The sequence below is a fragment of the Chionomys nivalis genome, chromosome 8 (assembly GCF_950005125.1).
Source record: "Chionomys nivalis chromosome 8, mChiNiv1.1, whole genome shotgun sequence".
Lineage (NCBI taxonomy): Eukaryota > Metazoa > Chordata > Mammalia > Rodentia > Cricetidae > Chionomys > Chionomys nivalis.
In genome coordinates this window covers 20,996,443-21,020,148 of record NC_080093.1, presented here as the reverse complement: position 1 = coordinate 21,020,148, position 23,706 = coordinate 20,996,443, and the positions used below count along the sequence as shown (strand labels likewise).

At 41.4% G+C, this 23,706-nt stretch overlaps 1 protein-coding gene across 1 annotated transcript; it reads left to right on the top strand.

The window, feature by feature from the left end:
• Positions 1 to 904: 904 nt before the first annotated feature.
• Positions 905 to 23,290, top strand: LOC130879219 (cytochrome P450 2C11). The gene is made up of 9 exons (XM_057777503.1): positions 905 to 1,072; positions 1,985 to 2,147; positions 2,302 to 2,451; positions 9,636 to 9,796; positions 13,591 to 13,767; positions 18,042 to 18,183; positions 19,901 to 20,088; positions 21,340 to 21,481; positions 22,971 to 23,290. The coding sequence occupies exons 1-9, from the start codon at positions 905 to 907 to the stop codon at positions 23,150 to 23,152; spliced, it is 1,473 nt and encodes a 490-aa protein (XP_057633486.1). The 3' UTR covers positions 23,153 to 23,290.
• Positions 23,291 to 23,706: the final 416 nt, after the last annotated feature.

The window sequence follows — 23,706 nt, the reverse complement described above, 5'->3', positions numbered from 1 at the left end:
GAAATTAGGTGAGTGACAGCAACACCTGGGCATAGCATAATAGTAAGAAAACTCGTGGAAAGTGGGAGAGAGTCCAGATTGGTATGATCCTTCCTGATGCTCCAGGCAATACAGCGTGGCAGGAAATGAGGACAATGTGCAGGGGGCGTTGCCTGGGACCCTCAGCTGAGAGAGTTTCCCATCCTGAGGGAACGAAAGGGAGAAGCTGTACTATTGATTTTATTTCTGGAGAACACGGTCTCATTTTGTCAATAGTCAGTATGGTGGGCATCCCGAGTGATCTCTGCCAACTGAGCCACTGCCAGTCTGGTAGCCTGCACTCTCTGAGGGGTGAAAAGAGTATCTTCTGCCCAAAAGGGCTTTGCAGGATGTCAAATGGCAAAAGGTGTGGCATGTTAACTGAGCTAATTACGTGGCTTAACCGGTGATTAATCAACTCTAGTGTTAAAAAGGGCTTCATTTTTAAGGCATATATTGCAATCATTGGGAAGTTTTATCAAGTAAATATTACTAGATATATGTGTGTGTATATGTATATGATTTGTTTTAAATGTTTGAACAATCTTTTGAGCAAATGATTTACTTTATTGTCCCTCCCCCACCCCCAGTTTAGGTTGCATGCTGGAATCAACTGTGGTGAATTAAAAAACAAAAATCACAGTCCATGGGTCCCACCCTGGGCCAGTTGTGACACGCTTCCAGGGTGGAATTGTAGTATGTGAGAGTGAAGAACAGTTTCCATTTGTATTTTTCAACGGGCCAGAGTCCACAAAGAAGAAAGATTAGAGTAAACCTCGCTGATTGGTCCCTTATGCCTCGGAGGCCCATGTTGAGTTCACAGCGAGCATTATAAAAGCTCTGGACTGCAAGCTCACAGGTGTCTCCCTGAGGAGAGAAGGCTGCCATGGATCTGGTCACAGTCCTGGTGCTCACTGTCTCCTGCCTGCTTCTCCTCTCACTCTGGAGACAGAGCTCAGGGAGAGGGAAGCTCCCCCCTGGCCCCACTCCTCTCCCGTTTATTGGAAACATTCTGCAGATAGACGTGAAGGACGTCAGCAAATCCTTAACCAACGTAAGTGCTTTTCTCTACTAAGTTTCAAAAGAAAATTAATCTCGGCTATTATTTAACTATTTTATTTACAGCAAATATTCACATAGGTATTTAGGGTGCCATTGTCAGGAATAGAGGAATGCTATAATGCACATAAATTCTCTCTCTGAGCTTGTGTGTGTGTGTGTGTAGATGTTGTTTGTCTGAGTAAAGAAGCCAGAGGTTGAATGAAGCGGAGTGTCTTCAATGGTTTCTCCATCTTATTTTTTAAGACCAGGTAGGCCACTGAACCTATATCTCAGTGATTGGCTCATTGGCTAATCATGAAGCCCCAGGATCCACCTGTCTCTGCCTTCCCAGGGCTGGAATTATTGACCTGAGAACACCTAGCTTTTTATGTGTTCACTGGGATCTGAAGTCCAGTCCTCACGATTGCACAGCAGGCGTTATAACAAGCATTTACTGAACCATATCCCCAGTCCCAAAGGACTTAAAAACTTATAGATTTCTAATAATTAGTCACAGAATCCCCTGAGAAGAGCTCAGTAGGTGATCTTGGAGCAAGTTCAGTAGCAGCTGGACATTTGTCTAGTGTGGACTTTGGGGACTGTCCGCACAGGTAGCAGAAATTCATTAAGCCGGGTTCAAATTTGGGTCTTTTATTTAGGTAATGCTGAGATGAATTTGAAATCCTTTAAACCTTAGTCTCTCTTTAGCTGTAAAATTAATAAATGTAGCTCAAGGTGTTGGTTAGTTTTGATGGTCTGTGTAGGATTTCTCTCGTAAGTTCTTGGCAAATGGGGGACATTCTGCCCATGGCAGTTACAACAAACAACATTGTTTTTATGTATGAAATCCAGCAACCAAATGACATCAGTAGATCATACTGATTTTATTTTCACTGTTATTTGGATATTCCCCCCGACTTTCCAGTTCTCCAAAGTCTATGGCCCTGTGTTCACTCTGTATTTTGGCACGAAGCCCTCTGTGGTGCTGCATGGCTATGAAGCTGTGAAGGAGGCCCTTGTTAATTTTGGAGAGGAATTTTCTGGAAGAGGCAGTTTTCCAATATCTGAAAGAGTAAACAGAGGCCTTGGTAAGTGTGAGTACAAATGTGTGCACGTGTGAGTTGGGCCTTGGCCATGCAGATGAGACTGGATGAGCTTCCGGCTGCTCTGGGCCATCCAGATGGCTCCATGCGCCGGTTCCTTGTCGACTTCCTGACTATCTCCCGTTTCCCATCCTGGTAGGAATCCTTTTCAGCAATGGGATGAAATGGAGGGAGATCCGGCGTTTCTCCATCATGACCCTGCGGGACTTTGGGATGGGGAAGAGGAGCATTGAGGACCGTGTACAGGAGGAAGCACAGTGCCTTGTGGAGGAACTGAGGAAAAGCAAAGGTGGGTGTCACTTTGTGGTCGTTGATGAGGTTGCTCCCTTCTCTAATGATCTCCATGGCAACACTACTGGGGCAGCCAGATCTTACACTGAGTGAAGTGCTTGACAATTCTATGAGAGCGGGAAGGTTTGGTCCAGAGAACCAAGGAAGATTTTGTAGCTCAGTGCTTTCTGTGTTTGTACACAATGTCTGTACATATGGAATGGGGATAAAAACTCATTACATTCTGTTTGGGGCCAAGCTTTATATTTTCAAACAATGCCATACAGATAGAAGGATGAAATACCCCTTTTCAAATTTGTCAATATTTCCCCTGTAACTTAATTGTGGGCTAACTATTCTAGAAAGTTCCAGCAGGAAATGTCTGTGAGAGGACATTACTAACTGACGTGATCTGCTACTCCGCGGAATGTGAAAACATGCATGCTTTCACTTCATTGGTCTGATTTGTAGCTTCAGCTTCCCTGACAGACATGTCTGGAGTTCTTTAAAGACCCATGTCCACAGTGTTCACAGTGAATGTGTTTATGTGTGGTTTCTAGTTCCCAGGCATCGTTAATATTCCCTTAGCACTTGTGTTTTGCTTCTCCATTCTTGACTATTTAAAGATGTCAATTGGTGTTACTTAATGTTACTCACTGTGGACTTTATTATTTACACATTTTAAGAACGATTTACATTATAAAAGGAATTTTAAAATTGATTTATTGAACTACATCTCAATTACTATTAATGCTTAACCTCAAGTTCCCTAATTATAATTTGGCTCTATTTCAGTTCTTCTTGTTATCTTTTATCTTTATTTTAGTACTAATTGTGAATTTTACTTTCTATGTTTTATGAGGCTCTGATATCTTGGGCTGCCCTTCCCAAGGCTAGATAACTGATAGCAATAGCAAATACTTTCTCCAAAGCATGCTTTTGGGATGCAAACCAGCCTGTCTATGGCCCTCAACCACTTCTTTTAGTAAATTTCGCATACCAAGTCCACATTCTTGCTGTAAATCCATCCAAGGCTGGGTGTGGGACAATTTAGCAACTTCTCATACCTATGGCCTAGAAATCTCTGCAGTTCATCAAACTTTCCCATCCTCAGCTTACAAAGTCTGGCTTTCCTGTCACGGTCATCCCTCTGCATACAAACTCCAACAAAGGTCTAGCTCTCTGCTTTCCCTTTCCTATCTGCTTCCTGGTCTGTGGTGGCACTTCTGTGAGCTGCCCATCCTGTCATTCTTGTATGGTCCCTCTTGTGGGGACTATCCTTGTCCTTTCTAGGGGACTGTTGAAGGGAAACCTGATCTGTGAACCTTACCTTATCTGAATGAAAATAACATTCTGGCTGAATTTCAAAACGATAGAGTTTTGAGTTGATGGTAATTTTTACCTACCCTCCACTCTTGGCTTCACTCATCTGTGATGTAGTTGTCACAGTAAATATGATTTTCAGCTTGTTCTCTAAATGCCCTTGATATTTCCATGACTCTTCAAAATGAAGTGGAAGGCAAGATTGAGAATCAGACTTTCACTGTGAACTCCGTTGTCCCAAATCTCAAATAAATAATTCCCAATGATTATTTCTTTCTCTCCTAGGCTAAAATATATTCTGAAAATTCAGTGTTATGGCATGTTAGACAGAAAAGGGGTGTGGCTTAGACATACTTATCTACTAAATAGGCTTCTTCTGTTGAATTCCTCACCATGTGTGCATAGATATCTTTTAAAAGTAACAAACAGCCGGGCGGTGGTGGCGCACGCCTTTAATCCCAGCACTCGGGAGGCAGAGGCAGGCGGATCTCTGTGAGTTCGAGACCAGCCTGGTCTACAAGAGCTAGTTCCAGGACAGGCTCCAAAACCAGAGAAACCCTGCCTCGAAAAAAACCAAAAAAAAAAAAAAAAAAAAAAAAAAAAGTAACAAACAATCATTGTTTGCTTTTATGGAGTTCAGTAAGGAATGTGATACTTTCATATAATTTGTAATGACGATGTATAGTTACTGCATCTCGTCTCCTTAGACATTTATCGCTCTTTTTCTTGGGTGAGTTAGAACCACTGTCTTCCAGTTCTTTATAAAATCGATGTAAATTTTATATTTATAAATTTATAGAATTGATGTAAACTACTGTTACTATGCTGTGCTGTGGAGAACTAGAATTTATTCCCCCTATGTAACTGTATTTGCTTTCTATTATCCAGCCTCTCTAATCTTCCTACATACCCCTCTTAACCTCTAGTAAACACCAATTCACTTTTTTTTTTGTAAGATCAACTTGCTCTTTAACTTTCCACTATGAAAGAGAACATGAAGTACTGGTTTTCTTTTTAAAAAAATTTATTTAAATTCCATTTTTTCATTTATTTTACATACTGACCACGGTTTCTCCTCCCTCCTCTCCTCCAAGTTCCTCCCCCCATTTCCCGTATATCCCTTTCACTCCTCTGTCTCCCAGAAAGGGGCAAGCCCCCCCCCCCCAGGTTTGAGCAAAGCAGGGCACATCAAGTTGAGGCAGGACTGAGCTCCTCCCCTTGCAACAAGACTAGACAAGGTAATCCCCTTGCAACAAGACTAGACAAGGTAATCCAGCATGGGGAACATGTTCCCAAAAGTGAGTCAGTGCCAGGGATAGGTCCTGACCTCCCTGCTAGGAGCTTTAAAGAGACCAAACTACACACTGTCACATACATGCAGAAGGCCTAGGTCAGTCCCATGGAGGCTCCTTAACTGTTGGTCCAGAGTCTATGAGCTCCCATGAGCTCAGGTCAGCTGTCTCTGTGGATTCCCCTCTCCTGACACCCCTGGCTCATATAATCCCTCCTCCTTTTCTTCAGCAAGACTCCTGAGCTCAGCCCAGTGCTTGGCTGTGGATCCCTGCATCTGCTTCTATCAGTTACTGGATGACAATTAGGGTAGTCACCAATCTGATTATAGTAGAAGGCCAGTTCGGGTACTCTCTCCATTGTTGCTAGGAGTCTTAACTGGGGTTATCCTTGTGGATTCTTGGGGGTTTTCCTGGTGCCAGGTTTCTCCTTAACCCAAAACGATTCCCCCATCAAGATGTCTCTTTTGTTACACTCCCACTCAGTCTAGCCTCCAACCTGCCTCCAGCACTCAGCCCACCCAAACTGCTCCCTTAAGTCTCCATCCCTCTGTCCTCCCCTGCCTCCAGTTTACCCAGGAGATCTCTTCTATTTTCATTTTCCAGGGCAATTCATGCATCATCTCTCTTTGGGCCCTCCTTGTTATATAGCCTCTCTGGGACTGTGGATTGTAGGTTAATTATCCAATACTCTACTCCTAATACCCCTTATGAGTGGGTACATACCATATTCATCTTTCTGGGTCTGGGTTGTCTCACCCAGAATAGTTTCTTCTAGTTCCATTGATTTGCTTGCAAATTTCATGAGCTCATTGCTTTTTACAACTGAGTAATATAATACTCCATTGTGTAAATGTACCACATTTTCTTTATCCATTCTCAGTTGAGGGACATCTAGGTTGTTTCCATGTTCTGGCTATGACAAATAATGCTGCTATGAACATAGTTGAGTAAGTGTCCTTGTATATGATGGAGGATCCCTTTGGGTATATGCTCAAGAGTGCTATAGCTGGATCTTGAGGTAGATTGATTTCCAATTTTCTGATAAACCATCGTACTGATTTCCAAAGTTACTCTACAAGTTTGTACTCCCACCAGCAGTGGAGGAGTGTTCGTTCCTCTTATTCCACATCCTCTCCGACATAAGCTGTCATCAGTGTTTTTGATCTAAGCTATTCTGACAGGTGTAAGATGGTATCTCAGAGTCATTTTGATTTGCATTTCCCTGATGACTAATGATGTTGAACATTAAATATCCATCAGCCATTTGACATTTTTCTGAGGAGAATTCTCTATTTAGATTTGTACCCCATTTTTAAATTGCATTATTTGATATTTTGATGTCTAGTTTCTTGAGTTTTTTATATATATTAGAGATCAGCCCTTTGTCAAATGTGGAGTTGATGAAAATTTTTTTCTCATTCTGTAGACTGCTGTTTTGTCTTATTGACCATGTTCTTTGCCTTACAGAAGCTTTTCAGTTTCTGGAGGTCCTGTTTATTAATTGTTTATCTCAGTATCTATGCTATTGCTGTTACATTTAGGAAGTAGTCTCCTGTGTCTGTGCATTCAAGGCTAGTTTTCACTTTCTCTTCTATCAGGTTCAGTATAACTGGGTTTATGTTGAGGTCTTTGATCCACTTGTACTTGAGTTTTGTGCATGGGGATAGATATGGATCTATTTGCATTCTTCTACATGGTGACATCCAGTTATGCCAGCACCATTTGATGAAGATGTTTTCTTTTTTCCATTGTACAGTTTTGGCTTCCTTAGGGGCTGCTGTTTTTCCAACTGGAGTAGATGGTATTTGTATAGGGGCTGTTGATGTTTGCTATTGTGAGTAGTAGGCGTGTTTTTGGCGTATCATCTTTAATTATAACGGATGTACACTTGTAGACTTTCACATTAAAATTTATTGATAGTACAATTTTGCTGAAAATTGCCCATAAAACATTCCCTCTGAATTAATTTGCTTTTCTGTATAGCAATGGAATGGAATAAAGTGATGTTCAGATGAAAAACTTTATAGAGGCTGGAGCAATGGCCGTGTAGTTAAGAGCATTGACTACTCTTGCAGAGGAGTAGTTTGGTTCCCAACATAATGGTTTACAACAATTTGTAACTCCAGTTTTAGGATATCTGATGCCCTTTTCTTACCTCTAAGGGCACTAGGCATGCCACATGGTGCATATACATACACGCAGGCAAGACAGTTATACACATAAAATAAATAAATCTTTTTTCCTGATTTTTTAAATTGTTTTAATTGAGCTGTATGATTTTCTCCCCTCCCTTCCCTTCTCCCCCCTCCCATTTTAGCCTCTCCTATGATCCCCACACTCCCAATTTACTCAGGAGATCTTGTCTTTTTCTTCTTTCCATGTAGATTTTATCCATGTATGTCTTTCTTAGGGTTTTCTTTGTTGTCTAGGTTCTCTGTGATTGTGAATTGTAGGCTGATTTTTCTTTGTTTTATGTCCAAAAGCCACTTATGAGTGAATATGTATTATATTTGTCTTTCTGTGTCTGGGTTACCTCACTTAATATGATGTTTCCTAGATCCATCCATTTGCCCGCAAATGGATGTCATTATTTTTTCTGCTGTGTATTATTCCATTGTGTAAATGTATCACATCTTCTTTATTCATCTTTGGCTGAGGGGCATTTAGGTTGTCCAGGTTCTGACTATGACAAACAATGCTGCTCTGAACATAATTGAGCACATGTCCTTGTGGTACGATTGAGCATCTTTTGAGTATATACACAAAAGTGGTATTTCTGGGTCTTGAGGAAGGTTGTTTCCTAATTTTCTGAGAAATTGCCATACTGATTTCCAAAGCAGCTGTGCCAGTTTGCACTCCCAACAGCAATGGAGGAGTGTTCTGTTTACCCCACATTCTCTCCAGCGTAAGTTGTCATCAGTGTTTTTGATCTTGGCCATTCTGACAGGTGTAAGATGGAATCTCGGAGTTGTTTTGATTAATAAATAAATCTTAAAAAAAAGAGAATTGTAGTGTTGTGTTGATGACTATGTTACACAATAGTACAGTTCTCCACTAGAGGGCGAGGTTTGCTAAGCAAATGTGGGATCTGGCTGGTGATTGTAAATATTTTCAGAATAGGAAATTCTTGTTATTTTTCTTTTCAACACCTAAAGAAGAAGTAAAGGATACTATTTATCAATTTAATCTTTATGTTTGACCTGTATGTGATTTAAATTAGAAATGAAATTTTAAAAGTTTAATTTACTTTAGGCAAACCTATTTTCTAATAATATGTGTTCTTTTTTGGATTAAAAAATGGTGTTGGAGATGGAACATAGGGTCTTACATCTGCTAAGAAAGTTTCAACCACTGAGTTATATCAAAATCTTTGATTTCATATTTTATTTTGAGATAGAGTCTCTCTACTGTGTCCAGGATCACCTCAAACTCACTGTAGCCCAGGAAGGGTGAAAACTTATACTAGTCTTGCTTCACTATATTGAATAACTAGGATAACCTGCCTGCATCACTAGGACAGGGTGTGGTTATTTTTATTAAAAATACTATTATTATTATTATTATTGATTTATTTGTTTATGTGTGTGGGTGTTCTGTCTACATATATATCTGCACCTCAGAATAGGGGATCGAGTCCCATGGAACTACCTTATAGACAGTTGTGGACAGCCATGTGGGTGATGGGAACTGAACTCAGGTCTTATGTAGGAGCAGTCAGTGCTCTTAACTGCAGAGCCATGTCTCCAGCTTACAAAGTAATGTTTTTTTTTAATATTGTCTTTTTTACATATTTTTACATTTGTCCCACAAAGGGCATGCATTTTTTATAATCTTTCTCTCTTTACTCTTCCTCTCTGCTTGTTTTATTTGTAATTCCTTCAATTATCCATCTGTGTTAAAAATTGTCAAACTGTTTTTTTCTTCCTTCCTAGGCTAATGTTTGATTGGCTACAAGTTCTCTACAGATGTGTGATTCTGTGTAACTGTTAGGTCTTCAACTTTTTTGTTGTTATTTTCTCTCTCTTTCTTTTTCTTTCTTTCTTTCTTTCTTTCTTTCTTTCTTTCTTTCTTTCCTTCTTTCTTTCTTCTTTCCTTTCTTCTTTTCTTCCTTCCTTTTTTCTTCCTTCCTTCCTTTCTTTTTCTTTTTCTTTTAGACAAGGGTCTTGTGTAGTTCAGACTGGCTTAGAACTTTCTGTCCTCTCAGATTTCTTCCTCTTCCTTGTGGTTGCTAGGCTTACAGGTGTGTACCACCATGCCCAGGAGTATTTTAATACCTATTTTAAAATGTATCTCTTTCATATCATTCTTCTTTTGCTTGCAAAAGAAGTCACTTGGGCCAGATGTGTAAATAAAGACAGTGGACATTAACATAGTATTTGAATAGCCATCCTGAAACAAGGTTAGAAGGAATTACTAAGTCAGGTCTGAGCAAAACAGAGTGTTGGTTTTCTGTATGTTGCAGTCCTACCTGGTAGAGAATTTGTAGGAACTTGTTAACTTTGAGTTTCTAAAATTATCTTAATATGATACCAAGGAGTCTTTTATGGTCATGTATTAACAGTTATTTTTAATATCTCCCATTCCCCAGGCGCACCCTGTGACCCCACCTTCATCCTGGGCTGTGCGCCCTGCAATGTCATTTGCTCCATTATTTTCCAGAATCGTTTCGATTATAAAGATCAGAGTTTTCTTAACTTGATGGAAAAATTTAATGAAAATCTCAGACTCATGAGCACCCCATGGATACAGGTGAGATCAAAAGACTTTCTTCCTAAGGAACCATCTGGACTCTTTTCTCTGTGAAGTCCACAGAATGATAGGGACTGAGTTGTGGCGTGAAGGTTTCTAGATTAGACAATTTAGAGATGTGATGTGCAGTTCTTTCTTTGTTTTTGAAAACATATTCTTCAGTTCTGTGTGTGCTCTGTGTTTGTGTGTGTGTGTGTGTGTGCATGTGCGTGTGTGCCCCATGTGCGTGTGGGGGGTACAGGTTCCTGCAGAACGGGAGTTATGGGTGGTTCTGAGCTGCTGCATGTAGGTTCTGGAAACCCAATTCCAGTCCTTCAACATGAGCATTGTTCTCCTTACTGCTGAGCCACATCCCCAACTATTGGTGCTATAGTTTTAGTTTTCCCTTTGTGCTTTTTGTGCAGACAGAAAGTGTTGGCTTAGTAGCCTCCCTAAGCTGTTTCTGTGAAGCTTGTATTCTTTCTCCTCCAAAGTCTCTGCTTCTTTAGTTTCTACAGAAGTTACTTGGCTGTGAGAGTTCTAGATGACGAAGAAGGTGAGTATAAGATGAATTAGAGAAGGAAGGGAGAAGGCTATAGGGTAGAGATACAAAATGAAGTAAGGAAGAAAGCCAAAGATGAGAAGCAGGAATGAAAAGTAGAAGAGACAGGGAGGAGAAATCCTCCCAGACAGAGCTCAGGAACCGGCTTGGGGTTCTTTTCCTGGACTTTTCCTAGCTTGTCCTTGTTGTGGGCGTGCCCTGGCATTCTGAAAACATCAATATATGTGGATGCTTTCGAGTGACCTGATTTCCCAAAGATACTCTCTTTCCAGCCCTCTTCTTTCCAAGGTCTCAGTGTTCTGCCGGGAGCTTTCATTATGTTCCTTTGCTCCAGGTGGCCCTGTGTTGCCTAGCGGCATTATAAGATTTTTTTTTGATAGTCTTTACAACTTTTCTACCCTAAGGAGTTGTGTGTTAGATGAAGCAAACACAAATGCTATGCCCAGTTCTTCAGCTCCTCTTCCCCTCCCTCCTTTGGATTAAAACAGAAAAACAATTCTCCCTGCCCCCTTCCCACCCTGGAACCAAGGGCCATAGTTCCACACACTGGGAACAGGGCTCTTGTTAAGAATACCATGAAGAGCCGGGCGGTGGTGGCGCACGCCTTTAATCCCAGCACTCGGGAGGCAGAGGCAGGCGGATCTCTGTGAGTTCGAGTCCAGCCTGGTCTACAAGAGCTAGTTCCAGGACAGGAACCAAAAGCTACGGAGAAACCCTGTCTCGAAAAACCAAAAAAAAAAAAAAAAAAAAAAAAAAAAGAATACCATGAAGACAGGGCAGAGGCAAGACAAGGGCAAAACAATGCTACAAAGCTTTTCTATCCCATCCTTTAAAAACCCTCAACTTATCATTAGTTTATAAAAACATGGCTATTTTCCATTATTCTAACAAAGTCGTCTCAGACAGTTTTGATTTTTTTTCTGTGCATGTATGTGTGTGCGTGCATGTGTGCGTGTGTATTTGTGTAGAAGGATGGGTCCTGCTTACCCACAAAGAGAATGTTTCCACATCACTGTCCTCTCAGGAAACTGTGAATGTTTCCGAAAGAGACATCCTTTATTCTTCAGAATGAAAGACAGATGCTGCAAGTCAAGCCCCATCCACCCAACCACAGAGTGCAGGCAGCACTCCGGTAGTGACAGAGACATGCCCAGGCTCTCAGTGACTGTCTAAGGACTTGTTGAGAACCTTCTGCCATCTATGGGCTTGCCTACCAATCAACAATTAGAGTCATCTTCATCTCATTATTTGGTAGTTATTTCCTAATTGAGGATATCAAAGACAGAAAATGGGAGCAGATGCTGCCAGGAAACTCTGAGTAATTGGGGTTCCAAACCAGAGACTCAGAGGCCAGCTGCAGCTGGAACTCTAGCTGAGAAAGTAATAAAAGTCAGGTTATTTAAGATACTTGGCATTTGGAGTTTCTAAAACATAGCCCTCTGTTAGGCTGTCATATTCAATAGCATCACCATCTTTCAAGTTGGCATCACTCTGATTTTATAGGAATCATTTGACCATGGCTGTGTGTTAGCATTTGCTCATAAAATGTGGAATTGAGTTTCGTGGTGTCTTTGAGCCCTTTGAGTTATACAGCATGATTTTATTCCTTAGGCCAGTCTTACTGGTAGAAGTATCAGGGAGTGACTCTGGTCTGTTTGAACTTGACTGAACTTCCTTGACCTCTTAAGTTTACCATATGCAGGTGAGCCATGGGCCTTCCTGTATTTCACAGTTGTAGGTAAAAAAGAGAGAGTGGACCAATAATGTAAACATTATTGGCTTGGATATTGGAGATGCTTATCATGTCTGGTCATATGATCAGTTTAGTGCAGCTTCTATCAATGCTTCCCTTTGTACAGTCATGTGCACTGAAATGTTTCTCCTCAGGTTCACCCTAGTTTTTTTTTTTATTATTATTCTTTTATACATTGCATTTTGACTGCAGTTTCCCTCCCTCCACTCCTCCCAGTCCTTCTCCACTGCTTGACCTCTTCCCCAGATTTACTCTTCCTCTGTTTCCCTTCAGAAAAGAGCAGGCCTCCCAGGAATATCAACTGAACATGACTTAACCAAATACAATAAGTCTAGCAACAAACTCTCACATCAAGGCTGGATGAGGCAACACAGTAGAGGGAATAGGGTCCCAAGAGCAGGCAAGAGCACCCCCACTCTTACTGTTGGGAGTCCCAAGAGCAGGCAAGAGCACCCCCACTCTTACTGTTGGGAGTCCCAAGAGCAGGCAAGAGCACCCCCACTCTTACTGTTGGGGGTCCCAAGAGCAGGCAAGAGCACCCCCACTCTTACTGTTGGGGGTCCCAAGAGCAGGCAAGAGCACCCCCACTCTTACTGTTGGGGGTCCCAAGAGCAGGCAAGAGCACCCCCACTCTTACTGTTGGGAGTCCCAAGAGCAGGCAAGAGCACCCCCACTCTTACTGTTGGGAGACCCAAGAGCAGGCAAGAGCACCCCCACTCTTACTGTTGGGAGTCCCAAGAGCAGGCAAGAACACCCCCACTCTTACTGTTGGGGGTCCCAAGAGCAGGCAAGAGCACCCCCACTCTTACTGTTGGGGGGTCCCAAGAGCAGGCAAGAGCACCCCCACTCTTACTGTTGGGGGTCCCAAGAGCAGGCAAGAGCACCCCCACTCTTACTGTTGGGGGTCCCAAGAGCAGGCAAGAGCACCCCCACTCTTACTGTTGGGGGTCCCAAGAGCAGGCAAGAGCACCCCCACTCTTACTGTTGGGAGTCCCAAGAGCAGGCAAGAGCACCCCCACTCTTACTGTTGGGAGTCCCAAGAGCAGGCAAGAGCACCCCCACTCTTACTGTTGGGGGTCCCAAGAGCAGGCAAGAGCACCCCCACTCTTACTGTTGGGAGTCCCAAGAGCAGGCAAGAGCACCCCCACTCTTACTGTTGGGGGTCCCAAGAGCAGGCAAGAGCACCCCCACTCTTACTGTTGGGAGTCCCAAGAGCAGGCAAGAGCACCCCCACTCTTACTGTTGGGAGTCCCACAAGAACATATATTTGTAGAAGATCTTCTCAGACACATACAGACTCCATGATTGTTGCTTTAGTCTCTGTGAGCCCCTTTGAGCCTTACTTAGTTAATTCTGTGGCCACATTCTCCTGGTTTCCTGGACCACTCTTATGAGGAGTTCCTCTAGCTCCACCTAGTGTTTGGTTGTGCCACTCAAGTTTTTGACCAGGGTTATGGTACTCATATCTTTAATTTTATTCAATGTTTCTTAATCTTCAAGGTCTGCAATACTTTCCCTGTTATTATTGATTATTTACCTGGAAGTCATAACCAAATACTTAAAAATTTCTTCTATGTAAAAAATTATGTTTTGGAGAAAGTGAAAGAACATGAAAAAACACTGGATATGGCCAATCCAAGGGACTTCATTGATTGTTTCTTGATCAAAATGGAACAGGTAAAATGTTATTTGTTGGCTTGCATTTTGCGATTTGTTCATCATTTCTGTAATTATTGAGAATATATAACTGTTCAGGCAAGAAGCAATTGGTAAACTCTTTAAGTACCTGCTGTGTGCATGAAGCTGGACTAGCAATCCTGGAGGATTTAAAACTAAATTGTTCAATAACTAGAACACATGGGCACCGCTTTTAGGGACTCACACTCTGTCTGAGGAAAGAGAGCATACACATCAGGTGAAGTAGAAATACAAACAAGTCAGGTAATTAAAATACCCAGCATTGAAATAAAAGTGGTTGTATGGGCCTGTGTAGGAGACTGGGAAGAAAGCACTTATGAGAATGAGAAGAAGCTTGCTGGGCACGTTTCCTGAATGACATGAGGTTTGATACAGATTTTCAATGAGGAACAGAGGAGAGGATTCACATGGACGTAATGAAGAGATAAGGTAAAGAGGTGGGGTAGGGAACCGTAGTTTGACACAGCTGTGTTGGAGCCTGCCAATGAGTCAAGCAGGGTACCTGGAAGTGGTTGTGCGGACTGAGGAAACTGAGACAGAGACGCAGGAAAGATTTGGAGGTCTACCAAACATCCCAGAGTTTATTTCAAAGCCTTCTTATAAACAAAAGCAGAGCAAAGAATAACATAGACAGACAGTATCTAAAACCACAAGGCTATTACTGTCCTTGTGCAAGCAATTTCCTATCTATCATGTGCCTGCTGCTTGCAAGCAGTTTCAATTTCTATCTTGATGTGCCTTAGGCTTGGTGTCAGCAGTATGAGTTCTACTAGGCAATATGTTCTTTCTCATGGGCAAAGTGCTCTTTCCCATGGACTTAATCAGAACATTCTCATAGCCCTTAAGGAGACTGGAGCAAGCAAGCTTGAACTGAAATGACTTATAAGTCAGAATGGACTCCAGATGGAAACTGAATCACTTGTGGGCTGGAAATAATTCTCTCCAAATAAGGATGTGGAAATGTTTTCAAGTACTCTACAAACCTACCTACTGGTATGGGAATCTTTGATACTGTATATATGAGTCTGAACTAGAGTTTAATGCAGATAATACTTAGGGTAAATTTCTCATGAACTCCACAGACTGATCTATATGATGAGCACTGATACTGAAGGGGAGCACTGAGATTTATCATCTGTGTGCACTTTAGCTTGATACAGGTCTGGATTATAGAAGTGTAGATTCAAAAATAAACCCAAGGTGTCCATCTTATATTATCAGAGTCCTATAGGCTTTGGTTTAATTGATGCCATAGATTCTGCAAATAGCAGGAGCTGTGTGGGAATGTTCAGCAGTAAGACCTAGTCTGTGTCCTGATAACCGAGAGAAAAATATTGATATGCGCAATTAGAATCATGGTAGGGAAGGTTCAGGAACCATTGTAGAAGTGAGGTGGAAAGATTCTAAAGGCCAGAGATCAGGGAGGCTTGGACCGAAACAGTGTCTTCAGGACAGGAAAGGATTGATGCACTTATTAGCTCACAACTACTGTGGGCGCCCACCCAAAATCTGTACAAGATCAATCCAGTCCATTCTCTTAGCTGAAGACTTATTGATAGTTTCTGGGAAAGATGGAGTTGGCTTCCTTTAAGGATGTGATCCCTGGCAAGCCCAGCATGCACCCATGTGTATGTGGCCAGCACAAATTGTACTCCACCGGTTGTAAAAAAAAAAAAAAAAAAAAAAAAAAAACCATAAAAAGAAGACAGGAAGTTGAGAGGGGACGAAGAGGCGGGAGTCAGATCTGGAAGGAATTAGGAGGAAGAAAGGTGGTAAATAAGATCAAAGCGCATTATGTGACTGAATAAAATTCTCAAAAAATTAATAAAATGTTACATATATCAAAGAATAATGGTGGAGGAGTTCAGAAACTGGGTGAGAAGCACAATATAGATATAATAATAGCATGTGTATGTACAAGCGTACTCCTTGAACTGAGGTGAAGCAAAGAGCAGAAAAAGCTAAATAATTAGGAGAAACTGATGGTAGGAAGAAACAAATTACTCTTCATCTACACCTTGTCTGGTGGTAGCGGAGAGTTGTTATTATCACGGAGATGGGCTTGTATAATGCTGTGAAGACTGCACACTTAGCTTGGGGTAGGCTGAACTCTTAGGTCTCTGTAACGCAATGACTTCACCTCCGTGAACTGAGGTGAACTGTGTAAACTGTGTTGCTCTTTGGACCTGCGTGAAGTGTCAGCAACCAGCTGATAGGCCCTCTCAGTAAAGCTCACTCATGAATGGAAATTTATCAGTTCCTTTCACCAAACTGATATTCTGATTTCTTTTTTACCAACATAACATTTTTATTAATTATTTGGGATTTTCCTACAATGCTCCCAGATCACACTCACTTCCCATTCTTCCCAGGTTCAACCTCCCACCCTTGTGCCTCTCCACCAGAAAAATAAAATAAAAAAAGCAAACAAATCACCAAGTCCGATAGTGTAGTCCATGTGCTCAGTGAAACATGGTCAAACTCCCAGTGCCCAGACCCTTTAAGAAACCTGAGTCCTCCCTGCTCCAGGAGAAGCCATCAAGTGCGAAGAGCTACACTTCAACATCTCCATCACAATTTTTAAGGGCTCTCTTCAATAGCTTCCTGTCTGGACTATTTCTTTTTTTAGGGGTGGAGGGATGGAGGGGGAAGGTTGTCACAGAAGCTGTCAAAGTCGCTTATTCTCAGTTATGACTCTACAGACATTGATACCACTGCAAAAGCTAACTTGCTCAGAGCAACAGGCAGCAGTAGGGATTGTGGGCATCAACATGGTTTACAGTGTCTGCTTGGATAATAGATATCAACATGGTTTCTGGGGCCAGCACAGACCTCAGAAATCTTTTGAGGAGACAATCTAGGAAATGAACCATTTTTCATCTTCAATATCTTGTTGCTCAGAGTCATGGTGATCATGTGGTTGGGCTGTGTGTCTGAGGGTAGGACCTGCCCAAGCTCCAGGCCTCTGCACATCACCCTGCCCTCAGTTCCTGAAGCCCCTTAGGTACCCCAGGTTTGCAACCCTGAGGACCCCCTCCTCGGTGGTGAGGCCAGGCAGAGAGTGGCCTGAGGTGGTGGGCCCAGCCTCTCAGTGGCCCTAATTGGCAGCGTTATACTTTTTAATTCTCTGAGGCTACTCTTCAACACCCGTCTCTACTTCTGTAAATCCAAGAGCCATGTGCTGGAGACCTGCTTCCCAGATGAAGATGCTTATGGAAGGTAACAGAACCTTCTGAAGATGGCTCTCAACCTTCCTAATGCTACAGCCCCTTAATATAGTTCTCATGTTGCAATGACCGCCAGCCACATAATTATTTTCATCGCCACTTCATAACTGTAAACATGCTACTGCTATAAATCTTTTTAAAAAATTATTTATTTTAATTTTATGTACATGGTGTTTTGCTAAGGGTGTCAGGTCCCCTGGAACTGGAGTTACAGTTGTGAGCTGCCACGTGGGTGCTAGGAATTGAACTCAGGTCCTCTGGAAGAGCAGTCAGTGCTCATAACCACTGAGCCATCTCTTCAGCCCCACTGTTATGAATCTTAATGTAAATATTTTTGAAGATAGAGGTTTTCCAAAGGAATCGTGACCCATAGGTTGAGAACCACTGCTTTAGGCGGTGCTGCCTAGCTGGAGGAAGTTAGGTCATTGAACTGTTTCCTCGATTTGATGCCCTTGTCTCTTTCTTCTCTTTGCTTTCTAGCTATGAGAGCTGAGCAGCTTTGTTCTACTGTATTTCTCTCTGCCATTATGTTCCATCTCCCAGTATGCCCAGCGTCCCAGGCCAAGTAGTGCCAAGGACAAAACAACTGAACCATGAACAGCAGTGAATCTTTCTTCTTATAAGTTGTTTTTTTTCTTGGTGTGTTGTCAAAAAAGTTGTGGAAAACTAACTACATTGCTTTAAGCATATAATATGTATTTGGGTACAATGTGGTTCCTTGATCTATATGTATATATATACATACATGTAATGAAATCATTCAATCAGGCCAATTGACATATCCATTACCTCACTTAAGTATCATTTCTTTGTAATGAGAACATTGAAAATTCACAATTTTACCCATTTGGAGAATGAGAAATAAAGAGTGAGCAAACTAATAACATTTTCTGCTATCCTGTCTAGGTACTGTAGCTTTACTATTAGACTTGTCATTGTTTGTTTCTTAAGAACAACCTGAGTTAATTTTGATTCACTATGATTAAGTATGCCAGCAAACCAAAATAACATCCACATAAATCCTAGGAAAAGCACAATCCAAAGTCCGAGTTTACCATAGAAAGCTTGGTGACAACTGTAACCGACATGTTTGGAGCCGGAACAGAAACAACAAGTACCACTCTGAGGTACGGACTCCTGCTGCTGATGAAGCACACGGATGTCACAGGTATGACTGTAGACAGGGAACCAGAGAAACTCAACCTCCATTTGGTCTCTCAGAGAAACACCTTTATTGAAATTGCTCTGTTGCTAACTGTAACATGTACATATGAGGAAGAAATAAGAGTGAGATAAGCTTTCATAATAGGAGAGAGTGGCTGAGAGAAACAAGACATCAAGAACAGTAGCAGAAGCTCTGATTTTAGAGACCTTACTCTGATAAGGTGTCTGCCTTTGATGGGAGGTGCCTGTAGCAAGGCGTATGTGTCACCAACTGGTGTAGGTTGGTTACATTGGTTTCCTGAAGGATAGAAGGGTATGGCATGTGTCATAGTGTATTTTCTTTCAATATATAAAATAATGGAGACTAGATATTTTATGAAGAAAATTCTATTTAGCTCACAGTTTTGGAGGCTGGAGAGTGTCTCACTGCCATTTGCTAGCTCAGTTGAGCATTCTTGTTGGATGGGATCGTATTGGTTCCGGCACATGTGACAGTGGTGGCTGACACATGTGGGAGAGGGATTCAGGGTCCGTGACAGGATTTCTCATAACAACATAACAACGCTTCACATTCTCGCTTCAGGATGGACACTACATTATGGGTGCATGAGGAGTCTTAGAGGAGAGACAGGGGTGACAATTTAATGAATTCTAATAAATAAAAATTATTTCTAGGGTTTGAAATATATTTGAACATTTTTAATAATTCAAAGCTAGCATCCAGTATTAACAATTTAAATAGGCTTTTTTATGCCCAAGACTATATAACACATATAGCACAACCACAGCTCCCTTACCTGTGAGAATATTCATGAAGACACACTGATTGATATAAAAATTAGTGCATATATAATAAAAGTCATAAGTGTACTGCAGGAGAGAGAAGTGTGGAAATGTGCTTGTGTGTGTGAGGGGGGGGAGAGATAAAGAGAGTCTGTTTGGGGATGTTATCTATTTTGCATGAGATGGTGATAAATATCTGATTCCTCATCTCTTTTAAAAGGAAATTGTTTGTAAATAGCACGGTAAAAAGTAGAAATTTGAATGTGAACATAAATTGCCCAAGATACTTAAAGAATATTTTGAGAGATGGCTCAGAGCACTGGCTGTTCTTCCAGAGGTCCTGAGTTCAATTCCTGGCAACCACATGGTGGCTCACAACCATCTGTAATGAGATCTGGTGTCCTCTTCTGGCATGGACTCAGACAGAACATTGTATACTAAATAAATAAATAAGAAAACAAAGAATGTTTATAGTGAGTGTTTTTGGGATACGAAGGAAAGACAGAGAACCACTGGGAATTTGCAGATAAGCAGGTGTGTATGTATGCACATGCGACATTTCCACCCCTATCTGTCAGGAGAATTCAATTCCTACCATATGTTAATTTTATACGACACTAATTCTTATTTCCGGTTTTTGTCCTTACAGGGACAGTAGTTTCTTAGTTCATATGCGTAAGATATCTATGCATATAGTGAAGTATTTAAGCATTCTTCTGTGCATTGATTATCCTGTATGATAATATGTAGAAGTATATCTACTTAATGAATGCCTGGATTTTAGGTAGTTACAGTGTACTGTGATATTACAAGTCTAGATGTGCTTAGGGCCTGTGATGCTGTTGATGCCCCTTCATTGTACTCCGTGGAGCACTGACTTGCTGTGGCAGTTGTGCCACTTTTCTCCCATCACTTCCTTTCCCACCCTGTCTTACCAGCTAAAGTCCAGGAAGAGATAGAGCGCGTGGTTGGCAGAAACAGGAGCCCCTGCATGCGGGACAGGAGCCACATGCCCTATACTGATGCTGTAGTGCATGAGATCCAGAGGTATATTGACCTCATCCCCATGAACCTGCCTCATTCAGTGACCTGTGATGTTAAATTCAGAAACTACCTCATCCCCAAGGTGAGCTTGGTTCTCTCTGCCGCTTAGTGTTGGTGAAGTTCCCATTCACACATTGGTTTCTACTATGGTTGCAGATATATGGGAATATTTAAAGTAGTAATATGCAAAAGTGTTTTAAAAGAGAGGCATATAGCTTTTAAATTTCATAAACTTAGAAATATGGAGTGTCCAATTTTTCATTAAACATTACTAGCTTGATTTTTGTTGCCATGATAAGCACTGGGTCTAAAGGCGACTTAGGGAGGAAAGAGTTTACTTAATCTTATAGGTCATAGTCCATCACTGAGGAAAGTCAGGTCAGGAAACCTAGCAGGGCAGTCAGTCTTGGAGGGCAGGAACTTGAAGCAGAAGCCATGGAGGAATGCTGCTTACTGGCATGCTTTCCCTTGCTGTAATCCTGAAAGCTTTATTATATAACCCGGGTTCAGTTTTATGACACCACTCACAGTGGGCTGGGCCCTTTCATGTCAATCATCAGTCAAGACAGTGTCCCACAGACATACCTCGGTTCAAGTTCTCTCCTATAACTCTGGGCTGTGGAAGTTGATAGCTGGAGTAACTAGGAGAGTAGATATACTCAATTAACACTTAAGTGGATATATGACTGTGTTTTTGTATAATACGTGCGTATAGGGTATAAAGATGTGTTTAGAACTATATGTTAGTCTATTAAATCTACCACACTTAAACCTAAATACTTTAATGTGTATCTTCCAAGACTGAAGACTTTCTGCTACAGATTGATAAACACCCTCACACTGAAGAAGTTATCAATATACTAATATTATCCTCCACACAGTTTAAGATTATATTTTTTAGTAATATCAAGAGATCTCAGAATGCCCTGTCACAAATGGGATATCTCTATCACCTCTTCCTTTCAAGGCTAAAGGATAGTTTTGGAAGAGAGGGCAGGAAGGTTTTAAGAACCAAAGGTGGTAGATAACTACAAAGAAACAGTGTTTTCTGGGCATAAGTAGGCAGTTACACCTATGAACTCACAGCGGTTGTGACAGCATGTGTGAGACCTATACACACTTAAGCCAGAACACGGAGAGAGGAGGTGGGCATGAAGTGCACCCCTAAATGAGGGCTAGTGTCAATTCATCTCTCTTCTTCTTTGGTCTGTGTGTAAATGTCACTGCTCTGTTTTGGACATAGTATCTTATCCATAAGTCAAACAGATTGATCTAGGTGAGTTCCGTCACTTCTTCCCATCTAAATTTCATTATGCCTGTTGGTTATTTTCAGGGTACCACTGTAATAACATCACTGACATCAGTGCTGTATGATGACAAAGAATTTCCTAATCCAGAGAAGTTTGACCCTGGTCACTTTCTGGATGAGAGTGGCAACTTTAAGAAGAGTGATTACTTTGTGCCTTTCTCAACAGGTAACAGAAATTCACTTCCATTTGTACTTTGGAGGACATAATGGAATTTTAGGACCAGGTGCAATGGTGACTTCGCTGGGACTGGTAGATTTGCTCTTTGTATGTTATAAAGAGTACAACTTTAATTACTGTGTATTTTCTCTACACATAATAATTCCTCCTTTTGGGGACATATCAGTGAACATTGTAGAATGGATGAGAGTGGCAACTTTAAGAAGAGTGATTACTTTGTGCCTTTCTCAACAGGTAACAGAAATTCACTTCCATTTGTACTTTGGAGGACATAATGGAATTTTAGGACCAGGTGCAATGGTGACTTCGCTGGGACTGGTAGATTTGCTCTTTGTATGTTATAAAGAGTACAACTTTAATTACTGTGTATTTTCTCTACACATAATAATTCCTCCTTTTGGGGACATATCAGTGAACATTGTAGAGTCTAGCACGGTTTTATCCAAGTTAAGAAAGCAAAGTGTATTTATTGATCGAACTTGGCCACTGGATATAAGCCCCAGCTTCCCAAAGCTTCTCTTGGAAGCTGATATCATTTAGACTTTTCCTCATCTGCCATGAGAGAGATATCTAAGTCCACATTTTGATTATCTTCTCTGTGGCATCCTTCACTCTGGGAATGCAAGTGCCCTAGAGAATAGAACACGCTCACACTCTGAAAGAGACTCACTCCTGAGTGAAGGAAGCAGGTGAGTCAACAAGGCACTGTTGTGAGAGGGTGACAGGGGGGAAGTTACTTAGATCTTGCTCTTTTATACCCACAGAGGAAGGAAGGAAAAAAGGAGGAGGCAGGGAACTGTACAGAGGAAATGAAGTACAGGGGATGGACATTTTCTGTAGATGCAGGAAGTCATAACCTGTTGAGTATATGCAGGCAGATAAAGACCTTGGGCATGAGGAAGGATACTCCGTAGTGACTCTCAAACCCTTAGAGTTTATTTTACTTATGATCCTTCACCTTGGATGTTTAATTTCAGTGCTCCATTATGTGTGCTGAGTCTTGGGCATGGATTCACTTTTACTTTTAGCTATAGGGTTTGATTCTTACGTTGGTCTTGAAAGTGTGTAAATTGAGATGTGTATACAGAGCCCCTCCCCCTTTCTCTTAAGAAACTCATTTTGGTAGGGAGACAAAAGATAAGAAAGCATAGGATTTAAACAATCTCAGCTATATGGAATCATGCATATGATGAGGAAACCCACAGAGGATACGATCCTATTGAGATCACAAGGAACATAAAGAGGAAAGGTTGTAGCTCCCTGGGGAAGCATCAGAGCATTGCTCAGTCAAATGGGGCAGCTTGAAATTTCAACCTCATGGTGTCGGAGATGGGTGAAGGGAGCTGTGTCTGGAGCTGAGAATGTGGTGTGTGTCTTCTATCCACACACCTAACAACTCATTGGCTGTTTACTTCATACTCTTCATGTCAGTCACAGCACAGTAATTCAGTAACAAATCTGTTTTTGCTGTCTTCAGGAAAGCGGATGTGTGCAGGAGAAGGCCTGGCTCGTATGGAGCTCTTTTTGTTCTTCACCACCATCTTACAGAATTTTAACCTGAAGCCTCTGATTGATGTAAAGGATATTGATACCACACCAATTACCAGTGGATTTGGCCATGTGCCCCCTTCGTACCAGGCTTGTTTTATTCCTGTGTAAAGGGCAGCCTCCTTATGCTGTCAACCTGCAACTTCTGCAGGGTACTGTTCATTTCACTCCTGGTTATATAGTTTTTTTCTCTCACATTTCCCCATTCCCTTGAGATCCAGTGAAACTCATTAAACAGGGTTCTCTGAGTCAATACACAGTTCAATGCTTTCGTCTCCTATATTACATGGCATTTCCATGCAATACTTATGTAGTGAGCACTAATATTCATGATTCAGTTACTACTGATAATATGAGTTTTATTGTAAAATAGTAAAATATTTATGACAATCCAGAGCCATCTGTCCCCTGCATGTGCTGAATAAAAACTAATTTTTGGTGTGGTTCTCAGACACTCTTTTATTTGAGCATAATGCAAGGAAGAAGTGAAGAAAATAAAGTTTCAAGAGGCCATATTTGTTCTCATAAAGATTTACAAAGAAAGGGACCAAGAAGAAAAAGACAGAAATACTTTCTTGGCTGTTATTAGTCATTTGGATTTGGACAAGAGAAACCAAACCCAAGAACAGTTTCTGGTATTGGGCTAATTCAGAGTATCAGTCACA